This window comes from Simochromis diagramma, unplaced genomic scaffold (genome assembly GCF_900408965.1).
Source record: "Simochromis diagramma unplaced genomic scaffold, fSimDia1.1 OVJJ01000320.1, whole genome shotgun sequence".
NCBI classification, from domain to species: domain Eukaryota; kingdom Metazoa; phylum Chordata; class Actinopteri; order Cichliformes; family Cichlidae; genus Simochromis; species Simochromis diagramma.
In genome coordinates, this window is record NW_024386773.1 from 7,941,787 (window position 1) to 7,958,109 (window position 16,323).

General features: G+C 38.0%; 1 protein-coding gene across 9 annotated transcripts in view; it reads right to left on the reverse strand.

Moving 5' to 3' along the window:
* rap1gapb (RAP1 GTPase activating protein b) overlaps positions 1 to 16,323 on the reverse strand; it is a 103,798-nt gene that overhangs the window by 60,750 nt on the left and 26,725 nt on the right. For 2 of the 9 annotated variants that reach the window (XM_040006152.1, XM_040006143.1), the window contains exon 1: positions 1,537 to 13,509. The exons of 3 other annotated variants lie outside the window; for them this stretch is intronic. In XM_040006152.1, the coding sequence (XP_039862086.1) occupies positions 1,537 to 1,580 (44 nt within the window). In that variant the 5' untranslated portion in view covers positions 1,581 to 13,509. Of the gene's footprint in view, positions 1 to 1,536; positions 13,511 to 16,323 lie in introns of those variants that run through there. 4 more of the 9 variants (XM_040006196.1, XM_040006185.1, XM_040006160.1 and 1 more) reach the window with 3 other exon arrangements.

Consider the following 16,323-nt stretch of genomic DNA (forward strand, 5'->3'; position numbering starts at 1 on the left):
TCATTTTGTTCATTATAAATGTATCTGTAACTCTGGTCTTATGTTAACAATTTTACAAAATGGTTTCAACTGAATATTGTTCAGTACTTTCGGAGTAAGAATTTGGTGACATTTCAAATAGCGTGCATAAAGGTTGTGCTGTGAAAATGGAAAAGTGCCAGCAAATATGACTTTGGCCTTAACCTTGAGCACAGCTTGGGTGAATCATAAGGCAATCATCGTGTGTAGGCCTGAACAATACTGTAGGACGAGTGGCGCTTCTTGAGAATTGTGGATGGATGACAGGTGCCTCGTCATGGAATGAGCTCATTCAGCTGGATGAACTAACATCTAAGGTCTCTGATCATTTTCTCGCTATTGTAATCTGACTCCTACCCTTTATGTCTGACAGAAAAGAAACTTAATGTAAACATTGCTGTATGTTTAACTTATTTGATAATATGAAACCCATCAAGTTAAATAAAACACAAATCTGTGGTAGGCTTAATAAAAAATAAAAAAAAAATCATCACACCACTCCATATCTATTTTGGACCATTCCTTGAATCTCACTGCTCATCTTATTACAAAAAGCCTGTTGCTGTTTCAGAAATGCTGTTTCTGTGCCCCACAAATGTTTCCTTGCCTGCTATTGGTTGCCCGTGTCTGCTTGTGCACTCAGACTACCTTTCAAACTGACTTCTACAACAAAAATGTCAAATTTGTGTCTCGTGAGTGTTTTCTAGGCTGACTTGGCAGAACTCACAGGCTGCAAGACACAACATTGAAATAATTTCACTGCCTCATGAATTGTAATGCACTATTCATTGTTCATAAACCAAAGCACATCTCAAATATCCATACTCTGACTGCTTCAAAATCATCTGTCACATTAATAAAAGTGTGGAACTATACAAAGTCGAGATAATTACCTCTTCTCACTGTTTTACCCATACTGATGAAGTATTTAGTTATTCCCTGCCACCAATCACCGACTTCCTTATTCAGTATCAAGTAAGCATCACACATATTTAATTACGCACCACTTTGGTTGATGACAGGCAATCAGTGCTTTATTTGCTGGAATAAAAACGGTTTGCACTTTGAATAACCTTATCGATCACATATCTGTATGGATTTAGAAGCTGTTTAAAGCTACCAGTTATATACATTTAGACTGCTGTGTTGACTACAGTCACTTTTAAATACCTTACAAGTAGTGAGGTCTTTAAAAAGACAGATGAACAGATCACCATGACTGAGACAACCATATGCAAACCTCCCCTTGTAGCACTTTTGTAGCTTCCCCTACTAATGGTTCACGTGTAAATTAAGAGTGCACAGTTCTGCCAGTCAATGACCTTGTTAGCTAATTCAGCAGCTGCTGAGCAGATGCAGTACTAGTCCCAGAGCAGTCACACCTTCCTCTCACTACTCCAGGGCTGGCAATACAATGCAACAGGTACATGTACACTACTGTGACAGCAGTGTCAACTGTCAACTGGCAAACTGCAAAATCAATTGATGTTCCGACAGATTAGTCCTCTATTATCTTACCCTCCATAAGCTCCAAATGTGAAACTCCTTTTCCTCTGAGACATCCTGCTGAATGGCTGATGAGGCTTCCCTGTGGTGTGCAGGATCAGAGCAGACTACAACACAAGGACTGTCATACCTCTTCCTTTTTCTTTTTCTCCTAGCTTCTCTGTGCGCCTCTCCTTCCTTTCTACACCTCTAACTCTTTCTCTTCTCTCCTCCCTCCTTGACTCAGCCCTCACTGAGTGTGTGTGTTTTTGGTATTTTATGTGTGTGTGTACACAACCCAGCCCTCCCTCTTTGTGTCTCCTCTGTGCTCTCTGACTAAGTAGCTCCTATCTCTGCCAGATTAAGAGAAAGGTGCGTCCAGCTGTCTTGTTCTGTTGTCCTGGAAACAACCACAATGATTTCTTGAATTCAAACACACCGTTTTCATTCCCACTTCTGACAGCAAGAGGGCAAAAAATCCCTACATTAGCCAGTGTCCCACAAAAGGCATCTTCCTCAAGGTGTTAAACTAAGAATGGAGGAAACAGCTATGGACACATGTGAATGTGCATTATTTTTTAACTCTAAAGAGCTTTAATTATATATATATTTTTAATAGCTATTATGTTCACCCCCCAAGTTAGAGGGTCGCTGGTGTAATTTGTACTCCTCCATTTTGAACCAAGACGCTAAACCCCAATAAACTGTTCCAAGCGAATTTTTTGATTCGCTATTTAATGGCAGAAAATATTAAACAGTGTCATGGTTCTGGAGTTTAGTTTTGTCACTTTCTCTCTTATTTTCTATTCTTTCGTTATGCCAACTCTTGTTAGGTTTACTTCTAGTGTTTTTCAGGCTTCCCTCCAATTTTCTGCTACACCTGTTCCCAGTGCATTCATCATTATTTTGCCACTTGGTAGATCTTGTGTTTTTTTTTCCTTTTTTTAGACTCCCTGTGCTACTTATTCTTTGTTTATAGCCCAGTCATGATTATGTATCACCCTTTGGAAAGTTCTCTGGAATTTGCCTTTTCCCTGCTGCTCATCTGGTGTGTTCAGCTGACTGCCTCAGTGTGTATGACACACCTGAATCTGCGAATTCTGAGATTTACTATGTAAAACTATGCCACAGCGGGGGTAGTCACAGATGATGCATTAATAGTAGCACCTTGATTATATATTTACAGAATTGAACATCTTTTCTAATACTTTGAAGTGAAAAATGTGAAGTGGCATGAATTATATATGTTTTAATAAGGTGCTATTCCAGCTTACACCAATCACTCATTTGTCATGACTCATACTAATTTGACTGAGGTCTGACAAAATGATCCTTTGCCACCATGAAAATGATTACTTGAAAGCAAATAAACTGTTTGAGTTCTTGCAACTGAAAAAAAATCCCAAAAATCAAAGTAAAAGCTGTGTAAATAAAAAACTAATTTTGCTCAAGAATATCTTAGTTATCAAATTTCCAGGTCCACATCGGAGCTTACTCCCTCCCGAGTTAGACTTCAAAAGAGGATGAGATCTGATAGATGCAAGTCTCTCATCTTACTTGAACTATTTTTGGCCTGGCAATTCAAGCTCGAAAAAGACATTCACGTGTTTTTCTGTGATCACACATCTCCCAAAAGACAACAAAAAGTCAGATATCGTCACTAAAACCAATATAATTCTACTTGATCCTGCTGAATATTTCAAAAAGAGATAGGTGTCAAAGTGATACACATTAGGATATGTGGAAAATTATATCTCTGCCAATCTGCTGGAACAAGTCTGCTTATAATGACTTAAAAAAAAAAGGATGTGATATCTCTTCCTCCTTGTCCCCTCTCATTTTCTTTCCTCTTGACTCTCTTTCCTTCCTCATGTCTGGACTTGATTCCTCTTACATCTTGTCATATAGCCTGTTTATCAGACTTCACACTGATTCTGACTACTATACATTTTATTAAATAATCTATAATCAAAAATTAGCTTCTAGAGAAAAATGTTTTATAGAGGCTGCTCCTCTATTACAGTCAGTTCGCCCTAGTTCCTCTGCTGATAATGACATGACACGTCTCTCACAGAACAATTCTCCGGAGTCAGACTTGTGCTAACAAACTTATTACTGGTGTCCAGAAATGTAGTTTCAAAAGCTCCTTTTGCTGTTGCTTTTCCTTCGTGTCTCTCAAAAGATGCCCTTCGTGATGATGTATTACCAAAAAAAGGGAAAAAAGAAAACTATTCACTCAGACTGATTTGTGTGAGACAGGTGAAAAGGAAAGGGCAGCCAGGTGTAATTAGTCCATGTCTGTCGCTTCATTCAGGAGACATGGCAGGCTGGCTAAACAACAAGCCTGCCTTGACTTTGAGGACTTGACTGGCAATGGAAGGAGGTCCAGAGTAATGAGAAGGTGCCCTCTGTGAGATGAGGTTCAATCCACCCCATCCAGCAGTAGAAAAATATAAATCACCTTGAGAGCAGGAGACAGAGTAAGAACACTAAAGACGCTCGTTATCCACAAGGTGCAGGAACTTAGCTTTGCAGTTTACATTGCAGTTAGCAATGCTGTTCTTGCTGCAGGCAAGTGTTTTAAATCACTACCTGATGTGCGGTAGTTTACCAAGACTCGAAGTTTACTGCTATGTTAGTGGTGCTCTGAAGCTACGCTTTGCTCCAGTGGTGCTTAAAGGTAATGATGAACTGCAAGTCCTAGAATGCCATTGGCAACTGTTCAGGGTTTGATTTTCTTTGAACTTTATTGAGACTTAAAGTGGCACTGTACATAAATAATACAGAAATCAAGGTTTCACCGGTGTTAAAGTACAGCTGGGTTTAATGGGAGTATTCTTGGCTTTGTGCAGGCTGTAAAATTCCTCTAAATAAGGAAAAGGTTTGACATGCTGGAGACAGTAAAATGTGAGCATCACCAAATCAGACAAAACCACTTATGTTAAGTTCTGTTGTGAAGAACCAAGCTGAGCATTTTCAGTGGTGCCATGTTATTATTTTGAAAATGATCGTGGATCTGACCAAGTAACCAATGTTATCATGTAAGAGTCCTGCATGATAGCAGCTTGTCAGTCATAAGGTGAGCTTTACCTAAACAAAGCCCTGCTTTATCATCCTAAATGATTAAAGGATGTTCTCCCTGCTGGCCATGTAAAGACAGCAGCTTCACTTTCCACTGCTATGTATATCCTTTATATAAAAAAACTGTGGTTTTGATGTAAACTGTTTTGTTAAAACAGACATTTTTATGTTATTGAAAAAATATTTATTTTAAAATCATCCCAAATAAAAAGATCATGCTTTTTTAAATTCCATAATTTAGTGAGGGCAAGCACATTTTGCTCTGAAGCTCTTTAGACATCCAAACTCTATGGGTGAAAATATTTTAAGAGCAGCAAAAGTTCCTCTTAAATAGACTTAAAGGTTTAAGGGGCTATTGCATTGTTACAGTGCAGTTCCTCACCAGTGGGAACAGCAAAGCAGGACACCAACACATTAAATATTTACCAGCTGTGCACACAACTACACCCCTGACAAGATCGTAAGGACACTTTCTGCCTCTGTGACTTGAAATGCCTACATTCATGTTTGCTCTTCCTTCTTGTCAAACTTTCTGCACCAAAATTTGTACTGTTAGGCACTGTTAATCTTTTTTTCCCCTTCTTTTTTATGTCTCTGCAACCGTACAAGGTCGGCATCACAAACACAGCAGGGAATAAAAATTTTAAAATAATAGCTCTCTTTATTTACATTTCGGAGGCAACAAGATGACACATTTCTAAATTACAAATAGCACACATTATTCAGTACTCAGTGTGCAACTGAATGATCAACAAAGAACTGAGAATTTTATGCAGGAACTACACAAAGGAAAGTGAAAATAAAGGGAAGGCATAAGATTAATGAAGTTGGATTGGAGCACCACTACCCCTCACTGTTAGCCAGGGGAACTACTTTTCATCCTCTCAAGCTTCTGAGTGTCTCAGGGGCTGTTTGAGAGCTCCGTTTGACACAGACAACTTTGAATTTTAAGCAGATAGACTGCTCCCTTCAAGCAACAGTCTCTCCCGCCTACGATGAGTTTCACAGCAACGAGAAGGAGCGAGAGTAGGACACGCACTAGCTGATGAACAAAGCATTAAGATTTTATCTCCTTATATCTTCATAACAATGTCCAATATTCTGTTTCAGGCTGCGGACAGATTACTGGTCAGTACGGTTGTAAGGTTACCGAGCAGAAACAGGCAGCACAGAGGTAATCCACTCTTCCGTAACCAAATGCAACAAATGAGATTTTCTCTCTACTACAAATTAGAAGAGCGAGATTATCGGAGGCGCTGACATTGAATTACTTGCTCATCAAAGACAGACTGATTCCAGAAGGATCTCGGAAGACTATTCTTGTCCTCCATCAGCCTGCCCCGCTAGATCTGAATGTCATGAATTTCACAACTTCTCTCCGGGCGATGATAACAGAGGGATGTGGGGGAGTCTCCGGAAAAAGAAAAAAAATCTGGGAGATAGTCAGAGAAAAGAAAGATGAGAAAAAAAATGGAGTACATGTCCAAGATTGGCAACAGGGGTGTGGGTATATATGGCATGATTAGGCATGACAAGACCCAGTTGTCTCTATTTCTACTCTGTGTCTTTTATGCAGTCCATTTATAGTCGTTAGACTTGGATTGGAGAGGAGACAAAGAAGAAATGTGAAGTTACAAATCACCATAGGAGTGGAAGAGTCTGTGAACATGCCCTTGGAGCACAGACTGAATGCACAGTGTAGCAATTTACAGGGCATTGACACACACAATCCCACTGAACATCCCCAGCACAACACGTAACTCATCCTCCGGGGTGAAAATCCGGAGCAGGAGCCCATTAGAACAAATAAAAGAAAGATGCAGACAGTGGAGGAGCGGGAGAGAAACCAAGATTATTTTTCATGTAACAATGGCTGAACCAAATGGGAGAAGCCTGCCCGTGGGTCACATCCTTGGATTAATGACTTGGCAGATGGAGAAGCAACAGATACCCCGCTAGGGCCTGACTTTGATTTATACACATGAGAGGCTTAGATAAGGACCAAGAAGAGGCAGCGATAGATTTCTAATGATGCAGCCACATCAAAATAATCATTTACTCAGACCTCAGGGTCTGTCCACTGTCAACAACACTGAAATGACATGGACAGGCTGATTGGAGGTTCCGTTCTTGTTGCCATTCAAGTTGTTGGATGTGAAGTAGTAAGAAGGAAAGACCACAAATTATCAGAAATTATCATTGGTCCATTATCTCCAGTTTTAATAAAGTCCCAGCATGCTTCATCTTCAGAGCCTCTATTTATCATGGAGTCTGGCTACACAGCTTCCAAATTCAGATTCAGATTCCTCACTCTTTTGTTGCTTGGTATTTCTCTTGATCTAGTGGCACAGCTACAAATGCTTTCACAAAGAACTCCCTGACCAACTGATCAAAGTTGTGGGCCTATCATTCATATTACATTTTTCAAGACCTTCATAATGCACACAGTCTTTCTTTTGGGGGATATCTTCTTTGGCGATCTGCATGGCTCAGGAGCTGCTGCCACAGCCTAAATTCATGCTGAATGTGCTCCCGGATATTCAATTGGAGATAATTTCTCTGAATTTCAGGAGTGGGTCCGCACTTTATAAACTCCCTGTTTTGGTTCTCTGTCCTGCACAACAAGCTGTTCCTATTTTCACCTCTCATTAGATGCTTACTCCATCTGCAAAATTAACATGCAGATGTGGTCCCAGCTACTGACTAGAAGAAGGCTGTTGTCTGTTCTGATTTTCACAACTAATCAGACATTTTTTTATCTTTTTTTTACAAAAACGACATCTATTTCATGAAGATGCTGAGACAGTCACTGACATCCTGCTTACGAGAAGCAGTCTCATACAAAGCTAGTCAAAGCGAGGATGCTGCTGTCTCCCAGCAACACTGGACTTGTAATACAATGAAGTATATTGTGCATTTGTAGTCTGTAGTTGCTGTCCACGGTACTGAGAGCGGCAGTACCGTGGACAGCAACAATAACAAGCTCCGATAAAGGACCACTTGACACTTACTGCAGTCATACTGTGCGCAGCAAAAATGTTCAAACCCACTTGATGTGATTTTAAAAATGGTTACAAACCTCTATGTATGTGGGTGTAATAGGCAGATCGGATGGATAGCTAAACTGATGGTTAAGACATCAGTTCAGTCAAAATAACGCACATTTAATTTTAGCTCCAATTTAGCTCTTGATTGTGTTATAAAAGAAATTAAAAAAACCCTGATAGTTGGATTTCACTTTCTTATAAAGAATTCAATGAAACAACTTAAATGATTGAAATGTACAGCTTTACAGGCAAATGGCAGCTCATTTAATTTATAACAAACAAAGATGCGTTCCAGCTAAAAGCTACTTTAAATGATGGCCCCCAAAAGTAAAGACATACACAGTCCAAATACAGACACTCTCAAAAAAACTGCGCTGCACATGGATGCTTTGCTTTTAACACACTGTGAGTTTTTATTTTTCTTACAAATTACAACCCCCTGAGTTATGTCGAACTGTAACAGCATCTGAAGGTAAATGTCCTTTTCACTTTAATGTCTCTGTGAGCATTCACACAGCTTCATGAACATTGGCCATGGCCCTCAACTTCAGCTGCAGCATCAAAGGGAAAAGCAGCTCTTTCATTTGCCTTTGTTCCCACTGTGACATTTCACCAAATCTGATGATGCAGGCGATGTCCGATCCCTGACCCTTGTAGGGCTCCCAGACTCCAGCTGGGCATTTGTACAGTTGCTCGAATACGAAAACGTCTGAGCATGACACAGTCACTGGGAGATGTTGTCAGTCACAGGAATGTTAGTCAGATCCATCAATTGGACTGTTCTGATTTTGTGCCTGGATATATGCACCACTTATTTCCCAGTGCGAAAAAAAGGTGCATATGCGTAAAAAATAACAACTCAAAGTGTGAAAATAAATATTACATATCTAGTGAGACAAAATTGGATGTATACAAATATTCAAAATTTACCACAGGAAAATGTGATTTTATTCAGTAAACAGGTGCTTCTAAAAACAGCTCGCCTGGTGGGAGTTGTTAGAAAACACAGATGTCTACAAGGGCCCTGTGCAGTAAAGTCATAAACAAAACAATCCCCGTCATTCTGCATCCAAACTCTGAGGTTTCGCTGGTAGTAATCCACCAGAGGAGAAATGCTTGCAAGGGTACATTAGAGATATAGTTATAGGACTGTTAGATGAGCTGCTTTCAACATGCATACATTTTTTAATTCTGGTATAAAAACCCATCTCTCTACTGTTCATACAAAAACTAAAGCTCACCCACCATGTCTGCACCGTAGAGTGATGGATAACAGACAGCACAAGGTCACATCACAGACAGGAGGGGAATAAATGTAAGATTAAATAAATTTTAAATTCACTCTATCGCCCAGTGTCTGAGTCCCTCAGTAAAAGAGCAGAATTTAAAATATCGTGTCATTGGACAAAGTCGCAATACACCAATTTAAATAAAGAGCTTCATGTAAATGAAAATAAGTGAATGATGATGAATACATTGCTTTGAGTCATTTCATACAGCATGGATGTAGCATAGATGGGTGTAACTGCAGTGCACATTTGTTCTGCATCCCAGAGATTAATGTAAAGGATGCTCATTTCAGGACATGCAATTAGTAGTTAGAACATAATTTTCAACGCATGTTTCCTCTTGGAAATAGCTTTCATTAAGGAAAAGTGAATTTATTTCTACAACAATAACACCCACATAGATTCGCATGACTCTGAGTTCTATACTCAGAGTTCTTTTTTTCTTTCTTTTTAACACCTCAGATATGTATACAGGTATACATTGGTGACAGCTGTTAATACCCTCAGATCAAATCTCACCTCTCTGTGCACCCGGTAAAATATACATGGCAGAGTGAAGAAAACCAGAGACAAGAAAGATTGTTGGAATCTTTGACTAAAGAACTGGACTCTGGACTTGAATGCAGAGGCACCTATGTCACTGGACCTGGATGCTGCAAGAATTATACTGTTGTTGCACATGGAAAACAAATACAAAACACATTACAATATACTGTATGCACACAAACACCTGAAACTTAACTCAATTTTTTCCCTGTCTTTTTTTTCTGTGTATGTCCATGCATGCAGCTCACATTAGATATAAGTTAAGCATGTGTGGTATAGAACCTCAGTGGAATCTTAATGGATATCTATACTAATAAGTACTGTGAAATGTATTAGGAAAGGAAAGAAATCCACATCGTTTGATTGAAATGAAAATGATAAACCCACAGAGGGCAGAATTCAAAGACACCCTGAAAATCAAAGTGAAAAAATGATGCGTCAGACTATTCTGTCCATTCTGCAGAAACTCAAAATGTTTTTTCCTGTGCTTTTCAGTATGTATGACAACACTGGGACATGCTCCTAATGAGACAACAGATGGTGTACTTAGGGATCTTCTCCCAGATCTGGATTATGGTGCCTGGATAGTCAAAGGTGAAACCTGGCAGCATTGGATGGACTGAAACATAATGTCCCAGAGGTGAAACATAATGTCCCCAGAGGTTTTCTATTGGTTTAAGGTAGTGTGAGGGCCAGTCAGTGGTATCAATTGCTTTATCCTGCAGGAACTGCCTGCATACTCTCGCCATTTGAGACCAGGCACCGGGAGGAACCCAGAACCCTCTGTGCCAGTGTACGGTCTGGCAGTGGGTCCAAGGATCTCATCACAATACTTACTGGCAGTCTGTGCATTGTCGCCTAGAATTAGAGGTCTTTGCTTCATCTACTGGTCATCCTGAATAATGATGCAGGCAGCACGATGTTCTCCAAGGCTTCCTCAAACCCTTCCATGTCTGTTACATTATACTGTTCTATAGCAAATACCCACTGGGCTCCACAGTGCCAGGCAGTGAGCACAGGGCCGAATAGAGGATGTCAGACCCTCAGGCCACCCTCACAAAGTTTGCTTCTGAATACATGGTCAGAGACATTCACATCAGTGGCCTGCTGTTGGTCATTTTGTACGGATCAGAACTCAATGTGTTTCTTCACACAAAGGAGCAGATACTGGTCCTGCTGATGGCCAGTCAACATAATTAAATAAGTAAAAATGTCAGTGGCCTCCACCTGCAAAAACACTCCTGTTTTAGGGGTTGTCTCACTGTTGCCCCTCCAGTGCCGTAGCGCAGCTGAAAGTGATTAACAACTCCCTCTGCTATTTAACTGACCAGATCAATATCTCAGAAGTTTAACTAACTTCATACCTTACTCTGATTAAAAAGTGATCTTTAAATTTTTTAGGCACTGTATATATATATTTGAAAACCTTTTTGCTGATATCCTCAGTGCCTTATTCATTATCTGTTTTACCTTATCTTAAAAAAAATGTGTCAACCCTTAAGGGAATCCAAGCAGCCATTTAGATAACTCAGATGTGCTCCCAGAATAGACTCCACAACATCAGATATAGCTGCTCAGTCATTTATACACACAGTTTATCTTCCAAGCAACAGGCAACATGCAAATTTAAAAATGATGAGATTGTTGCAATTGCTTTTAGTTGCTTGCAGTTAAGTGCGTTTTATTTAAAATATACGTTTTATTTTAAATATTACACTCAACATAATCCATAGATTTTGGCTACCTGAACTGATCCAGTGTTATTCAGTAAAAGGTTGATATCATTCCCATAATGCACCTCACTGCTAAAGAAATATTGTCTGGATTCCGATGCTTACAAAAGACTGAGGAACTGCCGTCTTTAAAAAACATCGGTCCCATATTATTACAGATAATGATATTTTCCTTTGCTTCTTTGAATTTCATTATTATTGTCTTATAGTCTGGCTGGTGATGACGCAAGGTTATGCAATCTATCTATCAGAAAAAGTTTAAATGATGGCAATCCATGGGACAAAAATTTAGAAAGAGGCAATATTCCTCAGAGAAGCCATAACCTTGCATAGTCAAGCCTGTAATGAGTTTAATTCAGACTCTTAGAGGGTCCCTTTGGGCTGCTGGCAATAATGGTGAATTATCAGTGATTCCTTTCACAACCACAAGGCTTTATTAATGACTGTCTGGGGGAAGTGCAGCATTATTGTCATGGGCACACTCAGCATATTTTGGTTAAAATAAAATAGCTTATAGCTGATTAAGAATTTCTATAGAGAATTTGTGAGAAGTGCTTATGACAAAAGACTGCAGCTAACCATTGTGCCTTTAATTTGTATGTAACAGAACAGAATAAGAAAAGCTTCATCTTTTTATTCATGGTATAATGCAAATATCAATTACCAAAGATTACTTCTCAACAATCAGTTTATGTGTGTATGTTAGGGAAGGTTTGGGTGAGTTTTGAGCTATTTGCATGAATGATGGGATCAAACCAATACTAATGGCAAGACAAAAGTGAAATGCAGGCATTGCATTGTGCCTGAATATTTGTAATCAGCTTCTGCTGAAACAAAGAGCAACGCAGATTTGTAACAACCTTACACTTCAAATAACACATCCTTCAGCTACTTCACTGCTGGGTGCAGATATTCCCTGGTACACAGCCATATTAACTATTACACAACTAGATGGGAAATCTAGTACATATAGAGAAAAGAGCTGTCCAGTGATCTCCTATCATTTCAATGCATTGTGAATTAATGTTTTGTACTACTGTTTTTTTGTTTTATATTTGGTCCTGGAATTTATGCAGACAAATAGTTACACATTAATATTTGAATACTGGAAAAGTCAAATGAATAAATGCCAAAAAAAAAGCCAGAATGTTATTCAGAATTGCACTTTGACAATGTTATTGGATTTTCTGCACATATACCACATCTTGTAATGCAGCCCAGACAAAGAATGTGGCTGCAAATGTGTGAGAAAGCTTTACAAATTAATACTGACAACAGAGATTCATTCAATAACCTGATAGCCCTCCTTGCCGAAATGCCTCGTGGCAGTTTATAAAAAGATAAGTGAAACAAATGTGGCTGCCGAAGCTTTAGCAGAAAGTGACAGAAACACTTGATATTACCTGACTACTGATAGAAAATTGTCCTAGTGGAATTAAATAATCTATACTAAGATGATGCAGTGCTAATCAGCTTGATTATTTAAGATTACTCAATTTTTAAACTAGAAGCATACATTTTCCTTAAAAAAATACATCTGAAGGATGTTCCAATTTTGTCTACCTTGGCTCTGCTCAAGTCCTTGATTAATATTAATTAATATGAAGTTGTCTAAAATATGAATTTGAAACAGCGACCAAGACAACAAACTCATCAGGGAAGTGTTTGGTGAGGTCACACATCAAAATACTGTAGCTTAAAAGTTTTTTTTCCCATATACTTGAATTAACCAAAGATGCTGCCCCCTACTGCTCACTCAGAAGAATACAGCCACATAATAAAACTGTGTTGCTCTAATAGTAGTCAGGGTCATACGTCATCTCTTTCTCCTTTACATTCTGGGGATGACAATAGATGAATGGTTACTCCTTAAATAAAAGCAGCTTCTTAGCTCAGAAAATTGTGCAATATGTACATCTGCACGGTCTGGTGTAACTGATACTAAGGCAGCTAAAGTCACCCTGGACTGAGACTGAATCCCAGAATATGCAACATATTCTTGACAGGCTCATCTATCACACCTGTGCCAGGTACAACATTTCTTAACCCAAGTTCCAGAATACTTGACTTTACCTTAACAGAGGTCATAGCCAACTGGGAGAAGTGAGCATTGCTGAGCAAAAATATAGAAGATAACAAAAAATAGAGGCAACATTTCTGGACATACATTCCCCCCGTGCACAAACTGTCAAGAGGACACTGGGCATTAAGCAAGATAAAAACACATCAATAGTCAAGTCATTTATCAAAATCTTTTAATACACCACTGAATTAATGCAAAGATATATAAAACTCCTTAAAGGTTAAGGAAAAGAGACAGACAACAAAATTCTGCCAAAAACAGGAAATGAAATGATCAAATGTATGAATATCACGTTCATAGATATTATATAAAGAACGAAGAATAGAAAAAGGCCATTTAGTGTTGACCTCATTATCTGAAAAACAGTCCATGTTTAATATGACAAAAAATATAACCGGTCCAAAACAACATCACATAAGTGACGGCTGACGGTGGATTTTCTAAGATTTTATTGTCTGTTTCTTTAATTCGGCTTAACGTACCTCCTACCTTGGTAAAAATGATACAAAATAATAATAATAATAATAATAATTATTATTATTATTATTATTATTATTATTATTATTATTATTATTATTATTATGATAATAATAATAATAATAATGATGATGATAAATGTAATTTTTCATGTAAAACACTGTTGCCATTCCATGTAGGAAATCTGTTGGCCAAATCATGAATTATTTAAGATGGTAATCTATACAGGTTGCTCTGTTGTTTGCTAGAGTGGTTTCCACTACATCGGCTTTCAGTGAATCAAGGATAAAGTCACTCAACTGTAGTACTGAAAATAATATGGAGCTTATAAAGTTTGTAAAACTGTCTATAGTTTAAAAAAAACTAAAAACAAACATGTGATAAAGAGGACTGACAAAGAGAGCCTGGTTGATGCCAATATTGCATGAATTATACAGTATAGATATAAACTGAGCATAGAATTACTCATTTTATATCATGGGAAACATACAGCCCACTTGGATCTTAAGTCCCTTTTCTACATGCTTGCAAATATTATTATAAGAAAAATAAATGCAATTTCAATATTAGATCTCAGTTTTTCTACATGATAAAGAAATGCTGCTGTAGTAAATAAGATTAATCCCTCACCATGATTTTTCAGGTTTAAACAATAAATTAATGTGAAAATTACAGAAAAAGAAGCTCGTTGCTCATCTATAATTATAAAACACAAAGTTTTTGTTAATTTTCAGGAGGATTCACTTAAAAACAAACAAAAAAAACCCCAAAACATAAATGTTTATAGTAAATAGTGAAATCAGGAACTTTTCTGTCATTTAATTGTTTATCTATTACTTAATTACTTTGGTGTACTGTGAATGGCTATGGGGGAGGTCTTTATCAGTAGCAAAAGTTTTAAATGTATGAAAATGCAGTAAGATGTTCAAAATTGATGCCACTCTCATATTTTCCAAAGCCGTCCCATCTGCCGGATTGGAGTCCGTGCTAGGCCGATTCTGGCCCTCAGGCCTTATGTTTGACACCCCTGGTTAAGGCCAACCACAGAGTCTGCTGGGCTCCTGGCAGATCAAATCATCTCAGAGCCAGACCACATTATCTAACAACTGAGCTGATATTGTTCCACGCAAATATCTGGAAAATCTCATATAGTGTGTTCTATTTAAAGCAAAAATGAGTTGCATTCCTATTCATAAATGTGATTTAACAACGGTAAAGGGAACACATTTAACCTGTTTTGTTTACCGTATATTACTTGCAAATGGGATGAAGTAGACATCTACTGAGAATTTTAACAAAAAAGGTTTGAATATGTTGAATTATTAGCCCCAAAAGTCCACCAGACCCAGCAAGACTCCCTGTGTAACCAAAAAACGAAAACCATAGCAGGGTTAAGTTTAATCATTTGAAATGATGACAAGCAGTAGAAGAAATTAGAGTTTGTCATTAAGGCTCCGGCCTCATTAATCCCTACAAACACATCACACAAAAAATATCCTCCTTGAGCCTGCATGTGGATGCTGGGGAGGTGGAGGGGTTGAAAGAAGCAAGCACTGTTTTACAATTATAGTATATTGTAAAACAGTGGTCAGAAAAGCAGTTAGGTTACTGTAGATTGAAAAAATAAAGCCATATACAGAACATCAATAAGTAAAAATGTAATGAAATAGAATACAGTTAAATCCTTTGGTACAAGTTGAATGTAACATGTTAAAACACTCTATTAAGTAAAATACCTCAAATTTAATAAAACAAACAAAGATAGATTAAAAATGGTTTACCTAATGTAGCAGAAAATATCTCTTGGTAGTAGAATAGCTCAGTATACAGAGTGTAACGTGTTGAGAATGGTCCAGGTTTGTTATGAAACTACTGGGATGAGAATACAGCTGATACCAGTGGTGTCTGAATTCACTGTCAGTTCATCTTGTCAGATCTTTCATGATGACGTATGTCTGCTCTGTTATGCTGAGGATGTATTGTTTCAGTTCTGCTCACCTATCGATTTCCATGTATACACATGGCAAAGGATACTATATACTGGGACATTCCATCTGCAGCAATAGCTAATTTGGTGCTATATAAATCAAACTGAATTAAATTAAACTGAACTGAAATAACAGTCTCAATTCTAATTGGGTTCCCATAGAAACAAAAGATTCAACAGCCGCAACAGTATCATCTATCATTTTAACTTTCTCTTTCAGTCTTATCCGTATGCCCATTTTGTTCAAGATCATTTCAACCAATGCAGCAAAGGAATACATTCTTTAACTGGAAAGTGCAAAAAGTGGCAATTATCAAGATGGGAAATACACAAAGAAGAGGAAGCCAACACGTGTAGTGCAAGGATCACAGCAATGTAAATAAGTACTGTCGCTTTAATAAAAACCACAAAAAGAAGAAAACTTACAATGCACCCTATGAATATGTCTAAAGTAATGGTTCAATCTATTTAAAGTCTTTGCTTAAATGAAAAAGCAAAGAAGAAATTGAACGGTTCATGGAATAAATGGCAGTAAAAGCTCTGTCTAAAGACAAATGCACTGCATAAAAGGCTAGGC